The sequence below is a fragment of the Tribolium castaneum genome, chromosome 10 (genome assembly GCF_031307605.1).
Source record: "Tribolium castaneum strain GA2 chromosome 10, icTriCast1.1, whole genome shotgun sequence".
NCBI classification, from domain to species: Eukaryota; Metazoa; Arthropoda; class Insecta; order Coleoptera; family Tenebrionidae; genus Tribolium; species Tribolium castaneum.
Genome location: NC_087403.1, coordinates 6,189,161 through 6,213,923, shown reverse-complemented (window position 1 = coordinate 6,213,923; position 24,763 = coordinate 6,189,161). Strand labels below are relative to the sequence as shown.

At 37.3% G+C, this 24,763-nt stretch overlaps 4 protein-coding genes and 1 long non-coding RNA gene across 14 annotated transcripts in view; 3 read left to right on the top strand and 2 right to left on the bottom strand.

The window, feature by feature from the left end:
* Mef2 (Myocyte enhancer factor 2) overlaps positions 1–10,378 on the top strand; it is a 37,730-nt gene extending 27,352 nt beyond the window's left edge. For 7 of the 9 annotated variants that reach the window (XM_015979573.2, XM_064359422.1, XM_015979561.2 and 4 more), the window contains 5 exons: positions 6,927–7,096; positions 7,145–7,348; positions 7,701–7,859; positions 7,941–8,306; positions 8,367–10,378. In XM_015979573.2, coding sequence (XP_015835059.1) covers positions 7,043–7,096; positions 7,145–7,348; positions 7,701–7,859; positions 7,941–8,306; positions 8,367–8,876 — 1,293 coding nt within the window. In that variant the 5' untranslated portion in view covers positions 6,927–7,042 and the 3' untranslated portion in view covers positions 8,877–10,378. Of the gene's footprint in view, positions 1–5,909; positions 6,138–6,926; positions 7,097–7,144; positions 7,349–7,700; positions 7,860–7,940; positions 8,307–8,366 lie in introns of those variants that run through there. The other 2 variants (XM_008201181.3, XM_966678.4) reach the window with 2 other exon arrangements.
* Positions 10,379–11,683: 1,305 nt separating this feature from the next.
* On the top strand, positions 11,684–12,927 carry imd (immune deficiency). Of its 2 annotated transcripts, XM_008201183.3 has the most exons (4): positions 11,684–11,830; positions 11,887–12,146; positions 12,193–12,482; positions 12,529–12,927. In XM_008201183.3, exons 2-4 carry the CDS (start codon positions 11,981–11,983, stop codon positions 12,670–12,672), a joined length of 600 nt encoding a protein of 199 aa, XP_008199405.1. In that variant the 5' UTR covers positions 11,684–11,830; positions 11,887–11,980; the 3' UTR covers positions 12,673–12,927. The 2 variants fall into 2 exon arrangements, with proteins under 2 accessions (XP_008199405.1, XP_064215494.1); XM_064359424.1 differs by having other exon boundaries at positions 11,731–12,146.
* Positions 12,916–14,036, bottom strand: LOC660567 (deoxynucleoside kinase). Its single transcript, XM_966789.4, has 4 exons — positions 13,715–14,036; positions 13,525–13,658; positions 13,355–13,473; positions 12,916–13,310 (listed from the first exon to the last, which is right to left on the bottom strand). Exons 1-4 carry the CDS (start codon positions 13,904–13,906, stop codon positions 13,054–13,056), a joined length of 702 nt encoding a protein of 233 aa, XP_971882.1. The 5' UTR covers positions 13,907–14,036; the 3' UTR covers positions 12,916–13,053.
* A 167-nt stretch (positions 14,037–14,203) lies between these two features.
* On the top strand, positions 14,204–22,065 carry l(3)76BDm (lethal (3) 76BDm). The gene is made up of 10 exons (XM_966845.4): positions 14,204–14,531; positions 14,582–15,032; positions 15,081–15,360; positions 15,406–15,683; positions 15,729–15,977; positions 17,187–17,643; positions 17,698–18,378; positions 18,423–18,790; positions 20,783–21,580; positions 21,628–22,065. The coding sequence occupies exons 1-10, from the start codon at positions 14,375–14,377 to the stop codon at positions 21,893–21,895; spliced, it is 3,987 nt and encodes a 1,328-aa protein (XP_971938.1). The 5' UTR covers positions 14,204–14,374; the 3' UTR covers positions 21,896–22,065.
* A 1,899-nt stretch (positions 22,066–23,964) lies between these two features.
* On the bottom strand, positions 23,965–24,515 carry LOC135267206 (uncharacterized). Its single transcript, XR_010335563.1, has 2 exons — positions 24,261–24,515; positions 23,965–24,210 (listed from the first exon to the last, which is right to left on the bottom strand). It is a non-coding gene; the product is annotated as an uncharacterized LOC135267206 (long non-coding RNA).
* Positions 24,516–24,763: the final 248 nt, after the last annotated feature.

Below are 24,763 nucleotides of genomic sequence, written 5' to 3'. Positions count from 1 at the left end.
TTTAAAGGAATTCGTCCTGTAACAGATTTTGACAAGGAAATTAAACGGTTATTATCACATTATGTTTTCCGAATAAATAAAAATACGGGCATATATAATTAAAAAAACTTTTATTTTAAAAAATTACCAAAAAGTAAAATATAATGATTTCTATCAGAGATAATACTATTTAAATAAAGCTTTTTTAAAAAATTTTTTTTCAATATCTACGTTCCTGTGCGAGATCAACAGGAACTCTCTCAGGTTGACTGGCACATTATAAAATTAAATAAAACAGACAGACAAAAAATCAAGTTAAATAAAAACTTTTAAAAATTAAAATTTTGGTCTTTCGTTTCTGACAGTATTTAAATTAAACTGAAATTAAAAACTAATGAAAGTTTTATTTTGACAAAGATAATTTTAACAAGCTTGTTCAAAATCTCCCAAAACAAATACTAATCTCTTTTAAAAAAGTTTTTCAAAACAAATTATGAAATATGGCTTTTATCTTCTTTTTATCATGTTTTCATTACATAGTTCAATAATCCAGTATTTTTTAGAACTTTGGGCATGTCTAAAATTGGTTTTAGCACTTTTTTAAATTTAAATTTAAAAGTTCTGACAGGAGACTTCTTCTTTGTTGTATAATTTATTATCTCCTTTTTATCTCTTTTATCTCTTTTTATCTCCTTTTCTTACCGAATTGTAAATAATTTTGCACCGAAATTGTTGTGTCATCAAATTACGTAGTGTAGAGTGATTTTCTGTAAAAATATTTCCGTGATAATCTCAATCTGCCTTTATCATTATCAGGAATCAGGGTAACTGCAGTACCCTAATTGTTCATGTTCAAGTGTAATCAACTAATCGCAGTTTATCTAATTTGTTTACAAGATGATACATTTCGACTGAATCGACATTTCGAAATTTCCTAAAAGGCTTTTGTCAAAAAAGCGTGAGTTTGAAGCCTGGAAGAAAAAACATTCCTGCTAATAATGCCGGTAAAGCGCGTTAGCTTTGTGCTTGCAAATCCTTTCTTTCGTAGGAATCGGTCAAAGTAAAAGATGAGTAAGACTCGGGTGACTAAATCCCGTTTCGTTTTTGGGTAAGCTCCAAGTGGTATTTTTCCGCACGTTTGGCGTTATCGCGTTGTAAAATCAGCAAAACGCTCTGAAAAAAGCTGCGAATTGCAGGATGCTCTGGTGGCGTGACGCTCGTGTAAGAGTAAAACGTAGCAGGAGTTCCGCAGGCACGTGCTGGTATGGTCGTGGGGTAGATTGGCAACGTTGTCCGAGGAGGCACCGCGGGCCCCGTGCGGCGGGGGGGCTGCAGTAACCCGACGCACTTGGCAGTTTCATCGCGCCTTAAAAGGCATCGGCACTTGAGAAGGGGTCCATGCGCTCCTGCTGCCTGTGCTGCTGCGTACGCTATCGCTGCACTACGGTGCTCTTATCTGTATCTCTACCGGGAGCACATGGCTCGGCTTTTCCGCCGGATTACTGCCGAGGTGAGTAACCGGCGGTGAGCCGACCAGAGGCGGCGTGGGGCCCACCATGGTATGAACGGACCGACATACCATGACTCAACCGCGACGGCCGTCGAGACGTCCGCTCACCCCGGGCCTCACATTTCCCGCTCTGCACACGTGCCCAAAGCTATCTTTAGCTCATGGCCCCTTACACGTCGTTTTTTTTGCTTTGATTTGCTAGTTGGCGTCATGCAGAACTTGAAATTTCAAAACATCGCACTCGAAATTCGTGCGCGTTTACCCTTCTACACACAAAAGGCTAAAACCTAAATTAATTCGCAACGGATTACCACAAATGTTACATCCAAGATAAGCCACAATAATACAATAAATAATCAATGCACATGCATTTCGCGGAAATGTTAATTCCCGAAAACCCAAACATATCGAGCGATTGTTGCTTCTCAATTTTTATTTAATAAATTGATTGCATGGATTACGATTTATTAATGGTTGCAGGAAAAAATTGTTCAATATTTCGCCGTAAAAATACAAAAGAAACAGACGTTATCGTTAAGAAATATTTAAGCATAGTTCTCATGAAACATGCATTTCTTTATCTCTGCAACAGATAATATGCATTTTTGATACGCTTTTTAAAATATCAAGTGTTAAATGTTTGGACTAGCTTTTAACCAATTTATGGACACTTGATTAAAATTTTAAAACTGTGTGGGTTTGTCGTAAATATGACAAACGGTACGTTATGTTATGTGAAGCCATCAAGTTTAGTCACGATTTAATAATATAAAATAAAGACATAAAATATTAAAATACCTAAATTGGAACTTAAAAAACTAGATAATTTCGTTCTAACTAGTCCCTTCTAACTATATTCAACAGCGACTTTATAATATTTTTTAATAAAAGGTCAACATAGCCGAACTTATTAATAACGTGTTGTGGTTATCTACAAATTCAGGGCTGTTAAGAGACCTTAACCCTTCCGCGGTCGTTACGTGTGTACAACATTTTTTTAATATTTAATGGTTATTTTAAACAAACTACCAGAAAGCAGGCGTTTGACTAAAAAAATAATAAAGGGTTGATTAGGAGATTTACGTTTGGTAAATTCGAACTTGTTTCCTCACTATAAAAAGTAGTTTAACACAGCCCTTACTTAGCTGTAAGTGCCTTTTTATTTTAGAGATACAAAAATGGTTTAATGCCGTTTCTATTATTGTATATCAAATTGGAAGCAAGTAGAACAATATAAATAGAAAAATCGCTAAGCCCTCTTTTGTTCCATTTTTGAAACGTTATTAGTCGTTATGAACGAAAAATAAAATATGAATGCATACATCATTACGTAGGAAAGGAGATCTTGGTTTATTGCAAAACATGTGGATGCATCCTACTACGACTTCTTATGATGTTGTTTTCGTGATTTTAAATATTGTCTTGCGTCTGTGTGCGTTTTTGTCCAATAAAATATCAATAAAATACTGTGAACATTGATTTAATTTTATTGCGGAAATTTTCCTTGGCAAATAACATGACTACAATGATAAAAAGTTTTGCAAATACTTTCAAACAGTTGACAAGCTTCTTTCCATTTTTGCGGTTTCAAAAGTGACAAGTTGAGACAAGTTTTTACTTTGTTCGAGTTGCTTGGAATAAGATTTCAGTGAAGATGGGAAGTTTCATTTTTGTCCTAATGAGCAGATTATTATTATTGAAGGCAATGTGTTGAAAATCGAATTTTCCGGATATGATATTTTCCGGTGATTATCTGTTTTTTATGAAAGCGTTAAGCAGTCGTTACCGCTTCCAACCTCCCGGGATTTGAGACTTTCTTTCAGAATTGTTAACTTTGTTATTTTCTAAAAATACCCGCAAATGACTAGGACAAATTCAGCTGAGGGAAAAATCGCCGACTAAACTGTTGTTTAAAGAAACAAAAATGGCAAAATTCGCCATGTCCTTTGGGTAAAACCGGGAAAATGTGCGATTTGTAATTGGAGTTGGTTGTTTATCCTGGCCGTTCGCGTTGGCGAGAGCCGTGATCCGTCAAGATTGAACGGGTGGCGGGAAAGCGGGAGAGGCCTGGAAAACACGTGCACCGGCTTGTGTTCAGTCGGGGGGATAACGGGGGTGAGCCGATTTTCTACCGGGAGGGGACGTGGCGCCCATCATCCCTATCTCTCCCAATTCGAAGAGTCATTACGGCGTGATGGCTGCCAGGTACCCAGCGATACGATTATCGCACACATGGGGACATGGGCGAATCTTCGCCGATCACACGTGGGAGAAATCTAAATATTGTTACTCCACCCTTTGATTCCGTTTACGAGCCCATAAATTTCGGGCACCAGGATAAACAAATAGCATCTCCTGCTTTGTCTAGTTTTTCACAAATGCGGTTGGTCGCTGTGACCTCTTTTTTTCACGAATAACTTTACATATTGCATGTGATAAGAGTGACGAGAGCATCATTTAAGTGTAGGGGAACTCTGATTCAGGGGCAAGCAAAACAGCTGGAAGCGCACCGTCTTAGCGGAAATCCGGCGGCGAGAACATTCTATTAGCTCAACTAAAGGGCGCTGGCCCAACTTGAGAAATAATTAAAAACTTTACTCGAATTCATTGACAAAAAACCCAACTCGCACAAGTTCAAACGTCGAGTGATGATTTTTTCCGCGCGTCTCAGTGTCCCAACAATCTCAATTGTAAATTTTGATGAAATCATTATACAAACATTGCTGAAACGTATAGATTTTTGTAAAAAAAATCAATCTTTCGTAGACCACATGTGCTCAGCACATACTGTTTAACCACACGTCTGGCGTTCAAACCTTTTATAGTCAATAATTTCCTGTTACAGAAGATAATCAGGAAAAAAACAAGCAAGTAATGTTGGCAATATGGCATTTAGCGGTACAGAGTTTATTAAAAAAAATCGGATGCCAAGCAAACTCAACCATATTTTTGGAACACGTCCAAGGATTTTTAATAGTGTTTGGCGCATTAGAAACGAAAACTAATCGTTTCTGCTTCTTTGTTGTGTAATAATTTTATTGTTTCGCCGGAATTTAGTAACTCAAAAAACAAACAAACGCGGAGACCCTAAACTCGCTTTTAACAGGTGCAACTACTTACTTCTAAAACCTTTATCAATATCATTCGGATTACAGTATTTGGATAGCAGGAACTAATAACATATTTGTCTAACACTTTAAGCTGTGGACATATGGATACACCGGAAAGTCCGCTCAGTTTTAATTAACCGTGTGGTTCGCGTTTGAAAAAATCTATCGAGGTTTAGCAGCTTTGCCGAATATCATCCGTAATTTATTTGTTTGCGGAAGAGATTGTAACGCCAACCTATCAATGGCTTTAGATTGCCGATACCAGAATCAATGAACGGGTTTGACCGACACACTCGGCGAACTTCTGTTTGTTTAATTGCGGCTTTTGTGAGCTTGCAGTTACAGCAGATTAATGGAAGGAAAGCTACGATTGAGCAGATTATCGAAAATCGAAAGTAGAACCGAGCTCCACTCCGCAGACCTCCACCATGGAAAGTTTTAGATCGATGCACAGTCGGAAAATTTCGGACCTTAAAGTTCCGAACTAAGCAACAGCATCAGGAATCACAATTATTAACCACGCTTTTATTTAAAAAAACGGTTGTGGAAGTGTAACACTAGTAAATGAACTTCCGTCCAAATAGTCATTTCGGGTATAGTTCTACATAACTTGGTCACTGTTGATGTTTCCAATAAGGTACCTGCAAGAGGTTTACCTTCTGTTTAAGATTCCCAACAATGACGGTTTAAGGGAAGTTTTTATTGGTTTATGGTAGACATAGCACGATATGTAGAACTATAACTGCTATTTCATCTGGGTAGTCCCCAAGTCCCTTTTCGTTTTATCTACTTTTGGAACTTTTGGATTAGGTTCTGTTGTAGAAGTTAAGTCAAAAGGTCCATCTGGATCATCTATGAGGTCCCTTTTTGCCTGCTTATGGAATTTTTGGGTTTTATTGGTGGGATGATTTCCAACTTAAGTCAGTATTTCTTGGTCGAATCGAAAAAGTAGAAGGAGTAAAGTGTGGTGTTTTGTGTTCTGCTTTTGATGGTTCTGGTGGCGGTGTCCGCGGGTTGGCGACATTCGATCCGTGCCTCTGGGTGCAGGGTTTGGTGTTTTGGTCTAAAATTAGCATCTTGGTGTTAACGTGCGACATTGAATCTGAAGTCGGGGAAGGATTAAGCGTTGGGAAGGCGTCGAAGACCACATCGACGCATGAGATGCTGTCGGCTTGTACCCCACGCGTCTTGGCGACCCGCGCCAGCTGACTTGAACGGCGTAGATACCGACGGCGGCGGCGATTGGTCGCGTGCCCGTGACGTCACCCTGGTATATCGACCAATGCTGGGCCGTCTCCGGTGGCGGGTATCAGCGTATCATCTCAGCTTGGCACGGGCCCGGTGCCGGGACTCGGTCTCGGTAGTTTTCTCGCGTGGTGCGCGTCGTTCTCTCCCTGCGAACTGTTGTAGAGATCTCTGCGTTCCTGCCAACTCGCGCTCACAACTCTTGTACCTTCTCACGAGTGTCGCAGTGCCTCGCCGAACTACCGGCCTTTATCTTAGTATGTTTGATCGGTCCGTGCTATACTTCTCACCAGGTGAGTCCGACTTATCTATGCTAATAGCGCTCTCAACTCTTAACCTCAGACCGACACATAATAACTAATTATGGTAATTCATTCTTTGGTGCCGTAAGACTCCGATGCATTATTTATATTTTTTGTGTTTTTTCCACTTTTCCAGAGATACTCGTGATAATTTATTAGGACACGAGTTCTCCAACATCTTGCCACTTTAGCAACGAAAACAAACAAATTGTTACGTGTCGAATATATTTCTGTGATGATTTGCCACTATATTTAGCAACAATGGTTTTATCGACTAATTAAAAATAGTACTCTTATTCTATTTTTGACATTACTTAATAATTTGTTTATTTTCCGCGATTAGGGTTTGATAAAAATTCGGCATGCATTATTCCGCTTGATTATCGCTTGATCTTGATTTATTTGGCGGTGTGCGTCGATTAATTGAATTTTTGCGGCCCTTGAATTGTATAAACATAATTCGATGTAGGTGGGTGGTTTAATCCACTACCCGTTACCTATACAGGTAGATCGCCCTTGCCGCGTAGGAGGGCCACGCGCCGGCCTTGTTCGCCCTCGACAATCGATCCGCTACTACCCTGATCCAAATCAGGTCACTATGTTTGCGGGTGGCCCGTTGCGCTATCAAAAATTATACGAAATTTTATCGAAAATCTGACCGGATTATCGTCAGATCGACCGGGAAAAGTTTGAAATGTTTGCGAGGATTTTGAGCGATTTTTTCCTGTATGACCGAATTTTTGCGATTTTTTGAGAATTTAGGGAGGAATTTTGTTTCAGATCATTAACGACCAACCTAGAGGTGATACTCCAGTCTTTGATACGTCAGCGCTTTAGGCTATTGCCATTGTGTAAGTCGACACGGGTTTTATATCTTGTGATTCAAAATTGCTGCCATGGGTCGCAAAAAAATACAAATATCAAGAATCACCGATGAGCGGAATCGACAGGTACCGTGGTTTTTGTTTAGTTTTTTTTTGTTGCAATTTTTCGTTTAGGTCACTTTCAACAAGCGGAAGTTCGGCGTGATGAAGAAAGCTTACGAACTCTCGGTTTTGTGTGACTGCGAGATCGCGCTTATCATCTTCAGCAGCAGCAACAAATTGTACCAGTACGCGAGTACGGACATGGACAAAGTGCTGCTGAAATACACCGAATACAACGAGCCCCATGAGTCTCTCACCAACAAAAATATTATCGAGGTACATCAAACCCAGCAGCAACTATGCCCGATACTTGGCTGATGCAAACACGATAACTGTGTTTATTTTACTGTTGATTTTTTTTTCGATTCGTACCTTTTTATTATTCACTGATAACTTTCGAAAACCTAACACGTTATTGTTTTGTTGTGCTTATTATTTACTAAGTTATCGAATCGCTGCATTTGCCTGTTATTTACGCGAGTTGTTGCTTCAGTTTTGAGACCCTAACTTGTAATGCTAGTTACGTGTGGTAGAGACTCTTTAACTAGAGGTGATTAGAACGTGTGGTGTGTGTATGATAGCCCCAGAGGCTGCGTTATTCCATGAGCTGGTCCACTGACACTTGCAGGCACTTAATAAGAAAGAGCATAAGAACGGAGTGATGAGTCCTGACAGTCCCGAGCCGGAGACGGAGTACCAGTTGACGCCGCGGACCGAGGCCAAGTACAGCAAAATCGACGAGGAATTTCAAATGATGCTTCAAAGAAACCAAATCAATGGACAGAGGGTACGTCTAGTTATTTGAATTGGTTTATTTCGCGTCGCGTCGTCTTGAACGTGAACTTAATGATTTTTTGTTTGGTTATAGGTTAGCATGAGCTCTTCGAATTATACGCAACCCGTATCGGTGCCTGTTAATATAAGTTATGGTGATTCTGGTCTTCTTCAATCTAGTCCGCAAATGGCTCATACTAGTATTAGTCCCCGACCGTCTTCTTCTGAAACAGATTCGGTTTATCCGAGCGGAGGAATGCCCGAGATGAGCAATGGTTATCCAAATTCAGCATCTCCAATGGATGGATCACCGTCCCCAGGACCAAGTCCAGGACCAGGTCTTAGTTCCTCAAAGCAGCATCCAAAACAACATTCACCCGGTCCGCGATCGAACCTCCGAGTCGTCATCCCTACGGCACTAGGACCAAGTATTACCCCGGAAGAAGTTTCATATGGAGAAGTAAGAATTTCTAAATTTGGGTCTTGACGACCGATTGTGTTTCCTTTGTTTGCTTTCCAGCACAATCGGACTCAATCGACTCTGAATACCCCCGTGGTGGCGCTGCAGACTCCCGGTTTGTCGAATTACCCCGGTACTTTGAGTTCGTTCGGCGCTCAGGATTTCAGTATGGGGGCCGATATGGGCTTGAGTTCAATATCCTGGAGCGGTCATCAGATTTCGACGTCTTTGACACACACAAGTAACTGCTTGCCGCATTTGGCAGTGTCGAGCAGCACACCACCGCCGTCGTCATCTTCACCGATACCTGTGAAAATAAAGAGTGAACCGATATCGCCTCCTCGAGAACATCATCCGCATCTGAGTGTGGGTGTCCACCATTCGCACGTACAGAGCTTGAACTTGACGCACAGTCACCATCCGAGGCCCAGTTCTGCCGGTCATATAACGCCGACTCCTGGAAGTGTCACGCCGACGAATTTGCCGTCGCCGACGGGGCCGCCAAGCGGGGGTGATTACGAGAATATTCAGATGCATAAGCGAGCAAGACTCTCAGACTGGCCATCCTAGACCGGCGGCGGCGGTGGCGGCGGCGGCGCACAAGACGCTAAGTGCCATAGTGATAACGTGTGGATAACCGAACGCGTTTCTATTGCCAATTGTCATCTATGTGATAAACTACGAGTCTAGTAAAACTGGATATTTTATGAAATTTGTAGTCATTTATCAGTGAAACATACATAAAAACGATTTTGTAGAGAGAAAGGGAGAGAGAGCGCAGCGCGAGAGAGGATCAGATTTATATAGAATGGGTTAGTGTGGTGAGTGTGTCGTGGTTGTTCCAGTCAGCGACAGCGTTATATGCTGGCGCCAACATTTGTTCTCAGAAACAAACATAATATATAGTGCCATTATTTTCTTGTAATTATTAGTGTCTTTTTTATAAATGTTTTTAGATAAATAGTATATTATTTATAATGTACACTTGTTAATTTAGCGAGGATGCAGCCACTAACAAACATATTGAGACTATGCAGGACACTACTCTTGTTATGTATTGGTGCTTTCCCCAACCTGATCGGATGTACTCTGTCCACTGGCTGTTGGTGCGGACGGCTTGACAGACGCCGCGGCGGCTCTGCTTCGCCGGATTGACGCTGGCCGTCGGTCCGTCCGTCCGTCCGCCCGTCAATGTTGAATGTACTGTATTTGTACTGCTTCCCCATTGGAACCTAGAGTGTTCATTGTTGTAGCCTTTTCAATTTGTTTGTGATTTCAGAGTACGATATCTATTCTGTATATTGACCTACACAAATTAAATTATATAATTATACATTATATAATATATAGATATATTTTATCTACTGTTGTGTGCACAAACCTTGCACATAGTTTTATAGTTTAAATGTCGGTTCGACCCGGCTGTCCGTCTTCGCACGGATGACCCTATCTCCACTGAACTACTGTAGGATTGCCTTACTCACAGTGCCTCGACAGTATGTACGTATCTATTTGTGTACTACACCATTGGATGTCTTCAGTAAAAGCCATCTTAAGTCCGAATGCGCTGCGGTACATTTTCGTCGATAATTCACAGGGTATTGCGCCGTTCTACACTCCACTCTGCTGACTGGCACGTGCTAGTGCTAGTGCTAGACAGCTGCCGCTGCTTGTGCCTTCTTGTTAACCTGGTACCTTTCCGAACCCCCAACTGGCTTCCGTGTCACTGCACTACTGTCTCTTCTGTATGTTATTCTTTATTTATGTCAATGTTTTGACATGTCAGTTGACACGATTTTATTTAGTCGTTTTATGTTAAGCGGAACATTACGCCTCATTTTTAAATGGACGAAATACCCAGCTACATTATGTAAATATAGTTATATTTTATTGTAGCGTTGCCAATATTTGTTGATCATTTTACACCTCATCTTTCATTTTACATTTACATCATAAGGCATTATATTACGTCCATTTGACATAGGCATTTTTCAATCATGTGCAATATTAATCTGACGTTTATTTATCTATGATGTATTGAATTAAACCAAATAAAAAATTGTTTGTTACAATTTTAAGCCTACATTTATTTAACAACACATCTACATCCATCTTATCATTCCATCAACACTATATTCAAAATTATTAGTGTGGCAGGTAAATAAAAAAATTGCTTTGTTGTGCATTGTTATGCATTATGACTAAAGGACCTAATTATTGTAAACGCATGCGCTTTTGCTTCTCACAAAAATTGTTAACTGTAATATGCCGACTTTCAATTTTTCAAAGGTGCGCAAACAACGAAATTAAAAATAATCAAACGATTCTTTGGTGTCTCAATCAAACAAAATAACGCCAAAAAACAATTTCTTTATGTGTGGAATAGCCCGTATCTGTTGTAGATATTATTAAAACAGAAAAAAGTTCTTAACTTGTGTTCCTTGGACTACTGGAGATTTAATTTAAAACTTATTTAAAAATCTGGCTTAATTTTGTTGAATACTTGCCGGAACTCGCAGGATTTAAAAAAAAATCGAATTTTAATCGATACAGAAAGAAAATGCAAAATTAGTGTTGTTTAAACTTTATTTTAACAATAAAAAAAACAATCAAAGTCGCCCCTTGTCAGGTCAGGTCAAATAAAAAGCTATGAACCATTAGTTTAAATAATCTAACTTTCGATATGGCGCAAATTAAGAAATTAAATTAACTCTGAATGATTTCGAGTGGTTTTAAAGTCGTCCTGGAAAGTTTTTATGGGCGCTCCACATTACCAAATTTTTGTGATTTGGCTAAAATTTACAATCTTCGCATATATTGATTTTTCCCATTGTGAACCATAGACGAATATCAATTAATCCACAACAAAATTTCTACAAGGCTAACTTCGTCGTTAACCTTGCTGCATTAAAGATGTAACACTGTGATAAATAACTTTCATGCTTAATTTGGGTAAATTTTTTGAAACGAAACGCTAGTTTCCAAAACAATTACATCTATGTCCGAAAAATCCTGAGATGATAATTAATTACAAATATTTAATACCCTATTATTACGAACGAAACCTAAGAGGGAAAAGAAAAAAGATAATTACTACTCTGCCACAATTACGCAATTTTGTGCTACACGTTCGTATAAGACTTTCTAACATCTAGATTAGCGAAATTGCGCTTTTCCCTGAAATATTAGAAAAGAGCGGACAATGATAAATAGGTATTAATTTCGTTAGGCAGCTACGAATTGCGATAGCAATCTCAAATAACACGAGAACGTGTAATTCCCCAAATTTCCCACAAGTGTTTTCCCCGAGATATCCCAAGAAGTCATTATCAAGTCTAGTCAGATCATTTTCCCCAACTTAAAGTACACACATGTGACTCGCATTCCATCAACTCGTTTGTGGAATTTAGCTCCGCCCATGTACTTCTCAGTGATGTAGCTTGATCAAATAGCTGACTTTCAGACCCTCAAATCATTTTGAACTAGTTTGTACAACTTTAGTCATAGAACGGGTTCACACGAATGTAAATATGTAAATAAAAATTCCGCTTCTTTTTTCAAATTCTTTGTTTATTGCAAGTGACATTTGACGTAATTCCCAGACAAAGGAAACAAATGTCAAAAATGATACATTTGTTGGAGAGTTAAAATTTACAACAAATCTGACTGCAAAAATGTCAGACCAGAATAACTGTGATCTTACAACTGATGCCATACCCAGCCCTCCAAGGGATGAAGTCAAAAAAGAAGAAACTGACGAAACAGAACCAACGAATATCCCTCCAAAAACAAAAACCAAAACTAGAGTTTTCAAAAAACCCAAAAAGAGCGGACCATCTGGTAAGCCAGCTGTTAATTGAAACAAGACTTTATGCCACGATTTTAGCTTTTGCCAGTGTGATCAATATTAGTAACGCAAATGGAATTCACGTCGGTTCGAATTATAACGTGTATCTCAGTAATAAATCAGAGACTCAAAGCCAACAACAACACTACATTGTCACAGAGGCCATCAGAGGCTTGTTCCACAGTGACGTGCCCGTTGATCGAAAAGACTTAATTTTTCTGTCCCCTCATATAAACGAACACTGGAGGACCATGGCAAGGGCGCTGGATTTCTCAGACGGACAAGTCAGCCAATTTTACGAAGACTACATCAGGTCTGGAGTTAAAGAAGTAGGTTCCTTGTTTTGCCAATCAAATACTAATTGACTCAATCCAGGTGATTTACCAGCTCTTACTGGACTGGATACAAAACGAAGCCGATTGTGCCACTGTTGGAAAACTCTCAAAAGTGTTGTGGGACACAAACCAGCAAGACGCCGTTCAAAGGTGGTCTGAGTATGTTATCAAAAATAAATCGTAGTTTTTGGTGCTTTTTATTGTTAGTTCAGTAATAATGGTTCTATTCTTCCAACCGCAATGTTTCTTATCATTGTTTATTTATTGTTATGGAAAGTTTTTCGTGACTTTTTATCATTCCGCATAAAAATTGTAATTTGAATCGTGTGATATCTTCAGGCCAGTGGCACTGGTTTAAATGGCGTAATCATGTGGCTAATTTTTCAAGTATTAAGCCATATATTTGTACTTTGTTAGAAATAAATCGTTTAAATCGCAATATTTTATTTAAAATTACAAAACCTAAGCTAATGAATACACACGTCCCTGAAATGTAATGTGCAGCGGCCTTTGAGGCCGGGAAATTAGATACCTAATTTGTGAATTAAAAAATACTAATAGTGAATTAAAGCGCAACTTTTAGTTCTCTCTCTGTGAAAATTTGTGCTTTGCACTTGGAGTATTCCTCCATGATACCTGATTTGTCCAAATTGGCGTCAATAATCAGGACAGGGGCCGGGCACTCAAATCTTTTCTGAAGCAACCACTCCTCATGCAAGTTGTGTATATCTTGGAAGTATTCAAGGGGCACATACTGCTCCTCAGGTCTGTTGCGTGCCAACATGCGCTGGTACGCCGTTTCTGGGGTCGTTTTCAAGTAAACTAAAATGGGGACTTACACAATGTCTCAATTTTTTCAAACTTACCAATAAGGTCAACCGATAAGTCGCAATTTTCTTTGGCCCATTTGAACCACTCGTCCATCACCGACACCGAGGCACGCTCAATGGACCCATTCCTGGCCATTTGCTCCACAAAGCAATGTCTAAATCAGTGAAATAATTACATAAAAAAACAACGCGAGAGTAATAACTACCTAGCACTGTAAATTGATCGTTCCATTAGTTTAATTGGGTGTCCCGTTTTCATGGTATGATGCTGCAGAATAGTCAACTGGACGTAAGATTGAAACGTAAAACTCCATTTTTTTGGGTCAGAGTACATTTTATCCTAATAAAACGCCAAGACTTTAAAATTTTAAAACCCCAATGAAAGGTGGTACTTACAAGTAAGTTGTACCCATTGCAGTTTCGCCACTTATTCACAGGTTCCGCGAGTACATTAACATCGTCGAATTGTTGGAAATAGTTTAAAAAAGTGGTTTTGCCACAGCCGATGTTACCCTCCACGATGACGGTGTAGGGGCGTAGGCTCGCAAATTGCTTCAAGGGGGAGCGTTTCAAGTAATCGGTGTTCATTTTGCCACGTTACACGACAAACAACGCAGTAAAAAGGCTAGGAGTAATGTTAAGGGCGGATAACAACCGGCATTACGTTTGTTTATCCACTTTCCCGCCTATTTCGAGCTAGGGGTTTTCGGTTTAGTCAGTTTAGTTGGCACCTGACATGCGCCAAAAATTTAAATTGGGGACAATTTTGCTGATTATTTTCATAAATTAGGCAACAATTACTTAGAATTCAAACGTTTAATCATTTCGTTAGTTGTCCGGTAATCGGTGTGACCCCAAAAAATGGTTTCTTTTTTATCGTCACCTGTCACACCTGTCAAACAGCTGATTTGCAGCTGATTGTAGTGTTGTTAATTTTCCGATTAACGCAAAACAGCCTTAAATGATTAGAAATCGGGTGTGTGACTAAATTTAAAATCAACCAAAGTACATTGTAGAGTTAATCGATGACTTGACAAAATTTTTAACCTCACACTCATGGCTCAGTGCAAGCAGACTCCGCAAGAATTTATAAAAAACGCCTTCACACCCCAAATTGCTGTTTTGTGCACCCCTCTCGCTGAAGGTTCTTGTCAGAAAAATAATTTGAATTTCATTGAGCTGCTCCAACCCTTTTCCAAATTGAGCAATGACGGTGGTTGCGTTCAAGTTTGGGAAAAAACCTCCCTAATTGATGTTTTTCAGTGCATTACAAAGATCCGGCCGGCACGGTTATAACAATAAGGAACCTCAAATTAACGTTTTTGGACGTGAATTCCCGACCTCCCCAAACCACTTTAGCTAGGAAATTTTTAAACTCTTCAGTGAGTGAATTGTCAGACTTCCGGACTGAGAATTTCACCACCAGCGATCACACCTTGAACATTACTTTAACAACGCCGTGGTTTGAGGCTTGGAGAGATACGTTTTTACGAGTTCAGTATCCCTCTGATCATGAATATACAAAGCATTTTTTATCGTGTGTTTTGGTTGTTTCTTCAGCTGAAATCAATGTCATTGAAAGTATTATTCAGCTGTCTCAGAGTCTGAATCAAATGCAGAATAACGCCCCTGGAAAGTTACCCAAGTGGTTTAGCTCAAATGTTTTAAAATACTATGTGATCATCCATGACAATGTTGAAGGAAATATTGATGTGTAAGTAATAATTTTTGTCATATAATTGTGAACAAATAGATTTTTTAGCGCAAATGAGGCGTACGAGTCAGTTAAAGGGTCATACGGGGAGGCGAATTGTTTTCTTTTGAGGATGAATTCACGGCCCCCAGGTGCCGCAAACACCGAGCATTTGCCGGACCCTTGGAGCCAATTCATTAGCTGTAATATTGAGTCCAGAGACTACAATCCAACCCCTGAGAGCTCACCCTACACTTCACGGGCGATTTTTGATACCAGTCAAGACTCTGATACAAAAACCAACTTAAATTACCACCCACTGAGCCCTGACACTGAGGATTTAATAATGGTAACACTTTTTGTGACCAAATACATTACTAAAATAAAAAATTAGAGCACTTCGGCAACTGAAAAAGACAAAACCGTATCAAACAACTCCAAATTAAAATCGCACGGTCTCTGCCTGTCGACTGAAGACGTCGAACAGGTGAAATTATTTTTACACGAGTTTACCAAAACCTGTCTGCTGCCTTACATCGAGAAACAAATCCACCAACTAAGCGACGTAATTTCGAACAAAAAAGGCGTCAGCAGGTCATTGTTCAGTGCGACAAAACGCTGGTTCAACCCCAATAAACCGGGCGCCAGTTCGGTTGCAGTGAATAATCTTATGTAAGTTTTATCTCCAAATATTTTTTTTCTGATGTGGGGTTTTAGCTACGCGCCTGATTCACCCGAATTGCAAGTGCGGCGACTTGGAGATCTTTATTTCATGTTTGGACATTATCTACTAGCGTTTCAAGCATATCATTTAGCTAAAAGGGACTACAACACGGATCAGGCCTGGCTGTACTACGCTGGGGCGCTCGAAATGGCCGCCTTGGCGGCTTTTATGGCGAATGAGTCGAGCAGAAAGACCTACGATTACATGGAGGAGAGCATAACCACTTACATGAACACCTGCAAGTAGGTTTCCCGTTTTGTTGCTGAATTTTCAGTCGTATTTTGCTAAATATACCGCCTTTGAAGTGCGCAACTTGAAGCTAAACAAGCACCAAATTCTATGACGTCTACAATTTTTCGTTATTTTTTTAGTGCTTGAAATGTTGTCTCATTGGAGATAAAAAAAATGCACCTACCTTTATGGCGTCTTCTTCTGCTACAGTTTATAGCAAGACATTGAAATTATAAAAAATACAAATAAAAACAAAATAAGTACAAGATACTAATACCACATATTCAACATCTCACTTGGGATAAAGAAAATGTACTTACCTTTATGGCATCTTCTTCTGCTACTGTTTGTAGCAAGACATTAAAAATAAATATAATTCAATATAATAAATATATATGAAAATAAAATCATTACCATTTATCAACATCTTACTTGGAGATTGACAATAAAATTAAAATGCACGACAACACCAAGTAACAAACTGAATAAAATTAAACGCCGCAACAATAATTGTGTAAACTAATAAAATACTAATAAAAACACTATCTGTGATATAAGATATAACTAATTTGCAGGCGGGAAACAAAGACGTTTGTTTGATTTAGTGATTTTTGTTACGACTTCGTCACTTAATTTTTTTGGGGGAAAATATACAAATATACAGGGGATGAGTTTTTAATGTCCAATCGCTGAAACTTATTTTATGAGCAAATAATTTGGCAAAATTTTTAAGTATACCTAACTTCGTTATTCTAATAAATACACAATTAATACAAAACCAGTTTTTAGGGAGAATTTAATAACATAGCCCTTAATTTTTCTCAATCCTTTGTTTAAGTGTAATAAGGCAAAAGTTTTTTATCATGTTCTTTTTCTTTAAATATTTTTCTATGTTTCAATTCCAGATTAACAATGTTCTAGTATATTTGTTAACGCATCTTTACAAAAACTTAATATGTAATAGTAGAAATAAATGAGCAAAGAATGAAATATACTGTATGTTCCGAATTTTCTGGACTGCGCAAAAATATATAAAATGGCAGCGAATGTAATACACCCTATTCATTCATATGTTTGTTTAGCTTTGAGTAACTTTCGGGTGACAACAATCTAATTTGAAATGTTTTTGTAGAGACGTTGAATTGGTAATTACATGGCACTTGACTGTATAATAATTCCGTTTGTTCTATCTTTTGACAGATTTTTTAATTCCGGTTTAGGATGCCTCAGTTTGCGACCCGAGCGACACTTTTAAGCTCCGAGTGTCTGAAAAGTAGGGGTTTGTTCGGCGAAGCGGCCCATCAATTGATACGAATGACGAGTGAAGAGTCGGATTTGAGATCGGCTCTTTTTCTGGAACAGGCCGCTTATTGTTTCCTGCATTCGAAAATGGTCAGAAAGTACGCCTTTCATATGGTTTTGGCCGGCCATAGATTCTCAAAAGCTGCTCAAAGGAAACACTCATTGCGGAGCTACAAACAAGCACACCAAATTTACGAATACAGTGGCTGGGATTTAGCTGAGGATCACATTCATTATACAATAGGGCGTCAAGCTCACAATCTCCATTCGTTTGATGAGGCGGTTAAGTCGTTTGCGCGGCTGCTTAATGGGGACAGCAAGCAGTCGGGTCAACAACAGAGCGTGTTTTTGAAGGAATATTTAACAATATTAGGGGTAAGGGCCGGACTTAGAAAAAACGTATAATATAATTTAATAATATGCCAACAGAATAAATTACTGAAAGAGGATGACGACGGTATTCCGATTTTGGCTCTACCGGAGTTAGACAGTGATTCTTTAAAGTTGTTAATGGAGCCGACGCCTCCCCTAACAACACCTGGGAAAGTTCCGGCAATGGGTGTCAATTTTCTTGAAAGAGATGGCGCCGAAGTTGCAGCCAGGTGGAATAAATTGGAGGAGATTTTAGTACAAGAAGCCTTCGGTTCTCTTCCTCTCACGTTCAAGCCAATGATCACACTTTACAGCGTCCATAATTTAGCAAAGAACGTCCCCACAGCGATTGTAAATGAGCCGATCCAAGTCTGTGTGCAACTGATTAATTCGTTGCAAATCGTCCTACAATTGAAAGACATTTATTTGATTTGGTGCTTCAAAAACGACGACCTTGTGGCTTCTAATGAAAATAACAGCAATAACGTTGACAATTTCGTCAAAACGCACGTCACGAAGTCGATTTTGCTACAAAGCAATTGCAATCAAAATATTATACTTGCGTTAACGCCGCTTGTGACAGGGGTGATCACCTTGAAAGGGATCTGCTACACGTTAACCAGTTCCAACACGCCTACAGACAATATATTTATCAAAGGAAAACAGTTGTTTAATTTCGACAAAAGCGGCACGAAGAACGTAGAAATAAAAGTCGTGCCGTTAGCGCCTTGTTTGCAGGTAATCAATGGAAGAAGTATCCACTCATTCAGTGTTTCTTTCAGGTGACTTTTTCCGAGTTCAGTTTGGAGTTTTTATGCGACGAAGTACAAAAAGTTACAATTGATTTTCAAAATACGGGTACGCTGCCTTTGCATAAGGTGTACATGGCGACGTCGGCCCCCGAGTACTTATGTAACTGTGAGACAAAAACCAAAGAATTGCCCGAATTTTCGGCAAATTGCACTCCAGCAATGAGGGAAAAATTTATCAGGGATAACCACATTACTTCAGTACCTCTTCCAAACGACCGACTTGAGCCGGGGCAAAGCACCACGGTGGCCATATTTATCAAAGCGCCTAATGTTCCCGGGCCGTGTCTTGTCGATTTACTTATCTATTACGAAAACGCCAACGCGGGAGTCGTCCCAAGGTATAATAATTAAAATAATTCTAATGTAGCAGCACTTTATAAAAAACAATTAAAACGAGAAACAAATACATTGGTCAACAAACTCGAGAATTCGCAACATAACGTACATTTTGAAGAGTAGTTTATAAAATTTATAAATTATATTATAAAAAAAAATTCTTAAATTTTTAAAATGTTCAATCTTTTTAATTTCTAAAGATGAGATGTTACATAGTTTAATAATAATAATGATGTTGTGTTTTATTGATGTTAAGAGCGAGCCTATTTTAATTAATCCAATTTTGAACTTTCCAAAAGTTTCGTTTATTTTAATATTTTTTAGGTTTAAAACTTCGAATTACTCGCATTTATTTGACACTGTGACAAAATTAGACTAAGTAATAAATAAATTACTTATTTGTTAGTCATACTTTTTCGTATAATTACGTTTTTCCTGTCTCAATTTACGTATTTTTCTTTTTTATATTCATTAAGCTGGCTTTCGTAAAAATAGCTATGACAATTTATTGAATTTGATGCTATAGTTTTATGGACAAATAAATTTATGAAATGAAAAACAAATAAAGTAAAATTTTTGCCAAAATCAGTCAGGCATTGTATGAAAGATTAAAATCAAAATGACTGTTTAATTTTTTTTAATTTAAAAATAACGTCCGGAACACGTAATACGGTTTACGAATGTTTCCCAATGCAGGAAAAAAATCAGAGTATTGCAACAGCGTTTAAATAGACATAGTCTTAAACTAATTCATAACTAACTTCAAAAGATGTTTGAAGAAATTTCACAAAATTATTGCATTTCTGATAAAATAACGCATTAAAACGCTTGCGAACGGGAAAATCAATGTTATTATTGATTTATTATTAAACACATTTTATCATTTCAACATTTTTTTGACGAAATTTTGCATAATAATGTACACGAAATGAGAAATAAAGTTTTATTTTCCAACTAAATTGCGGATTTTTTTTTCGACGAAAACTTTGCGATTCTGGTTGAAAATTGAATTAAAATGCACGGTGAAGTAATTGGCAAAATAATTGCGTTTTTGGTTGAACAATAATTAAATAAACGCTCGAAAAGGAAACGTCATGTTATTAGTGACCTGATTTAATGATTTTTTATCCTGGGTTAACAAAAATGTTTTTAAAAGTTTAAAAAATGCACAAATAAAATTACCTTCTACCGCATCCAGAGCTTTTTAACGAAATTTCGCAAAAGTGTGTCTTCAAATTTTGCTAAACTTTCGCTGGCTGCAAATGTGTTAAAACGATGAACAGGGCAATATGATGTGATTTTTTCGTCTCAATTGTCTGATTTTTCGGTGCGATTTTGCGAAATCTTGCAAAAAAACTGAGTTTTTGTCTTAAAAATTTGCATAAATTAACCTAATTTAAGGATTTTTCGGTTTATTTTGGAAACATTTTTTAACATAGTAATCACATTTTTGGATGAAATTTCTCAAAAACTGAGTCACCTAGTTCTAGACTAATTCAGTTACTCAAAAAAATTTTTTTGAGACAATTTTTGTATAAATTTTCCTTAGTTTACTTTTTTGTCTGAGGTGAATTATGTTTGAGATGAAAACTTTTATTATTTGTTAACCAATTGAAACTGTTTCTTAAGCTTTTTTAAAGCTAATTACAATTAATTATTGTTGCAAAAATGTTTGATTGATCGTTTGTAAGATTATTTTCTACGTATTATTTAGTTTATCACATTTTTGGCTCAGTTACGTCATGCGAGCTCAAACGTTGTTTTTTGAAAATAAAAATTGCTTGCTTTCAGTAGTTACGTAGGTATTTTAAGGAATGATAGTCATCAAAATAAGCAAAAAAAATCGTTTCTTATAAGAATGTTTGTAGTAAGAGAAGGCATATGCGGAATTTAAAACTGTTAGGACTTTGTTTTTTTCAAAATCTTTTAATAAAAATTAATGCGGTTAAAAATTAAGAATTTTCTGGACCTTGTAATTCATTAAATTGTTGAAGGTATCGGCTCGTGCGCCACAAGTGGAACTTGTCGGTCCAGGAGTCCATCAAAGTGGACGTGACGGTGCAAGAGAGTTTCAATGCGAAACAAGTGGAGGAGATCGCAGTGGTGCTGAAAGCGTCAAACTTGAACAAACTCCACAGCTCAACGCTGACGGAAATTAGCCTTTTAAACGTAGGAATGTTGAGTAAATTCTGGAGTTTCATCGAAAACGTGGTAACCCCCAAATACATAAACCTACACTCTCAGGAATCCGCTCACATTTTACTAAAAGCGCGCCGACTTAACGAAAAAAAGAGCGTCTACTCAAACATCTACTTGAACCATGAGAGGAGCATGCGGCAACACCTCAGTTCCGCGTACATCGCCTTCGCCAAAAAGACTGAACATTGCCAGGTGAATTTGTTCAACGAGTTCGAGTCTTCTCCTGAAGGCAAGGACGGGATCGTTTTCGTGCAATGGCAAGCGCTGGTGAACGACCCGCAGAAGCGCGTAGTCGACGGCCAAACGCAGATCCGGATAAAAGTCCACAAGACGAGCGATGATCAAAGCGACGTCGACGAGTTTGCGGCTTTGAGCGACCCGGCAACTTTGCTCGAAGTCAGTTTGAATAAAGACAAACAGAGCGAGAACCGGACGCAGCAAACCAAAGTCACATGCACTCTCATCTACCCAGCGATCGTCGAACACAATTTCCAGAAGGAGAAATTCTGTGTGGTTCCGGTCACTCTCCTCCTCCACAGCGTTGTAACCGACGCCGATTTGAGTGTGATAGTCAACACTTTGGGCGCCACGAGGTTCGTTTGGTTTAGACAAGCTGCTTTGAGGTAATTTTGAGTTTTAGTGGGCCGCCACCGCCGACACACTCCGATCTTTTTTATCCGTATGCTTCCAAAAATTTTTCCTGGCTTGGGACGGGAAGTGCAGTTAGAGAAGTCAAGCCTTTGGCGACAGAACCAGTCAAGCTCTCGGCAGTTGTTTCGAGGCCCGGGACTTTTGATTTAGGGGCGCGTATTGAGATTTTTTGCAGCAGCACCGATCAAGTCGACGCTCCGGAACTTCAAACCTGCCAGATTCAATCAGCATTAATTGTTATAGATGGGGATAGTTAACTTCGATATTTATTTATCATGATTTTTTGTTAATGTATTTGTATATTTTGAATTTTATCGTTTCAGTCTATTATGCTTTATACCATTTTTGTATATATTTACCTGTTTTCTTTGTATCTATTAATTCCGATGTATTACAACAAAAATTATTAATAAAAAATTTATTACGACTTTACAAATCTTAACCTAATGACTATACGAAAGTATTATACGAAACAACACTTTACTTACGTCAGAATTTTTTACCCCCCAACAGGTAAGTAACACACTCTTTTGTTACCGATTTTTTTAACACAACTTTATTTATTTGTGTTTCTTACATTAATTTAATTTTAATTACGTTTTTTTTTATATAATACTTTAACGTTTTGAAGAATGTTAGGGTTTCAATGTATGTTTACTATCCAATAGCGTTAACTGTTAAATAAATGTGGGACTATTTCTATTTATATTTATTAGATAAATTAACTGGCCGAAATTGAGCAGTAAGTTTATTCGGTTGTCATTTTTGACATTTTTGTTTTAGAATTACAAAAATTTCTTTTCTTCTAAAGAGAACTAATATCCTCTTGCCTTTTTTTGCTGTTGTCGCTCAATTGAATTATTCTTAATAAATAAGCGCGCAAAAAACTTACATTTAACACTTCTTTTGTCACTACTAAAAACATCGCATAGACGTTTAGTGAAACAATTTTTTATTTAACAAATAAATAAAAATTATGGGTTAAAAAGCTGACGATTTATTTATCGGCGGTGAAATCAATCCTTATATCATTTTTGAATACACAAGGTGAACCAGCTAAAAATATTTTTTACTCACTGCGTTTAGAGTTAGCTATTAAATATTTTATTTTTTCTCTATGCATGTGATTTTTTCAGACCCCAAAATTACGTTTGTGAATTTTGAATTTTTTTTAATAATTAATTTTTGGGGTTGATGCCAATTTGCACATAACATTAAATAAGTGTGGTTTGTTTTACAGTGACATAAGAAATAATATTTCTTGCATATTAGGGACTTAATATATTAATATTCATAAATTAACATTTATAAAAAATTTATAAAAATTTAGAAAAAATGCACATGCACAGAGAAAAATAAATATAAAATATTTAATAGCATACGCTTAGTGCAGTATAATTATTTTAATAGTTTTCGATATACATAATAATATATTTATAACAGAGTCTCCTTTTACGTAACCGTTAAAACATTGTTAATATAATAAAAAAAATGTTAGCTTTTATTTATTTTATTTCAGAACACGGTTGTTTGTCTTAACATTTTATTTTAAATTTTTTTAGGACATTTTATACATTTTGTGGAAGTATCTCGCAATAGATTATTATGGCGCTTTAAACTGTGTTCTCTTTGTAATTATTAAATCCGATGCCTTAAAGTAAAATTATAAATTTAAACTTAATATTAACATAATAATTATAATTTTTGGTTGTTTTTAATTCAGAAGACTTTTTTTTTATTTTAAAGTCTTATTTCTATATATATTTTTGTCGAAGTATTTCGGAATAAATTCTCTTCTCCATAATTTTAATGTGTTGTAGCTCTTTGTAACTATTAACTCTGATTTATTTAAAATTATGAATAAAAAATTATAAATCTTAACTTAATGATTATACAAAACCGCAGGATAGCACTTTTTACCCCCGAATTTCTTTTCAAATTTGAACACTTAATAATACACAATTATTATTAATTACTACCCATTTGTGCCTGTAATTTATTACAACAGGTGAGTAATAATGATTTCAAAATTATAAGAAAATAATAAAATTTTTGTCGTTTAAAAAATCTTGTGCGCCACAATTGAAGTGAATCACATTTTTTTAGTAACACATTGTTCTTGCCAAACATTGTTTTAAATTTTTTTTTGCGAATGTTTTTAGGAGACGATTTTATTGTTATAACATGTTTTATTTTAAAGCAGATCCTATTAGCTTTCTACATATTTGGTGGAACTGGTGGAAGTATCTCGCAACTAACACTCGTCAGTCGTCCTTTAGATTCTCTTTGTAACTATTATTATTATTTGCGATGTAATAAAACAAAATTATGAATAAAAAATTTATTGTAAATCTTAACCTAATGACTATACAAAACCACAAAAGAACATTTGACTGCTTCACCCCAGGAATTTCTTCCCCAATTTGAACAATTTAAACTTTTTGAAGAGGAATAACTGCTGGTCTTGTGCCGGGTGGAACTCTTCGTCTCCATATCCATGATTCACTGTGGGATCAGAGTCGTCAAAGGGCAAACACGCACACAGTGACACCAAAACGACGACGAGAAAAACCTGAAAAATAAAAATTAAATTTGGAAATAAATATTTACCGGTTTTCTTACTACAACTTGCAGTTTCATTTTATTTGTATTGAATTACTCGTAAGTTAGGCAATTTAAGGTAGTAATGATTTTAAAAGAGGATTTATTTAGCGTTTATATACTGCGCTTAAAACACCCCACCAGTCCGGCAGTGGGAACCACCGATTGCAAAATCGAAAAAATGTTTATCAATTTATTTGCGGGTGAGGGCAATTATACTGAGAAAAGAACTGTGCCATTCAAATAAATTCAGTAATCAGGGGCTAAAATGTGCAGTGAAGTGTGTGATATGATAACGGAAAAAATTAAGAAAAATTTTGGCCAGAGGTAAAATTGGGTCCATTTTTTGATTTTTTACCTTTCAAAATCTAGCAGTTCAAAACAATAGAATAATTAAATTAAATTTGCAATTTTCGAAACGACGCATATATTTCGGGAATTTTTCAGAATCTATTATGTTTAGAAATTTCATAATCTCCACCAAAAGTCAAGGGTACGATATAACATCTTAAGCAACGCATTGC

What these genes read in the sequence shown, in the direction of transcription:
- imd (XM_008201183.3), top strand. Translation starts at nt 11,981, where the DNA reads ATGTCAGACCAGAATAACTGTGATCTTACAACTGATGCCATACCCAGC. An exon ending in CAAAAAGAGCGGACCATCTG is followed by an intron (nt 12,147 to 12,192) that starts GTAAGCCAGCTG and finishes CCACGATTTTAG; the next exon opens with CTTTTGCCAGTGTGATCAAT. An exon ending in TCAGGTCTGGAGTTAAAGAA is followed by an intron (nt 12,483 to 12,528) that starts GTAGGTTCCTTG and finishes GACTCAATCCAG; the next exon opens with GTGATTTACCAGCTCTTACT.
- LOC660567 (XM_966789.4), bottom strand. Translation starts at nt 13,906, where the DNA reads ATGAACACCGATTACTTGAAACGCTCCCCCTTGAAGCAATTTGCGAGC. An exon ending in GCAATGGGTACAACTTACTT is followed by an intron (nt 13,659 to 13,714) that starts GTAAGTACCACC and finishes GCGTTTTATTAG; the next exon opens with GATAAAATGTACTCTGACCC. An exon ending in CTTATCGGTTGACCTTATTG is followed by an intron (nt 13,311 to 13,354) that starts GTAAGTTTGAAA and finishes TCCCCATTTTAG; the next exon opens with TTTACTTGAAAACGACCCCA.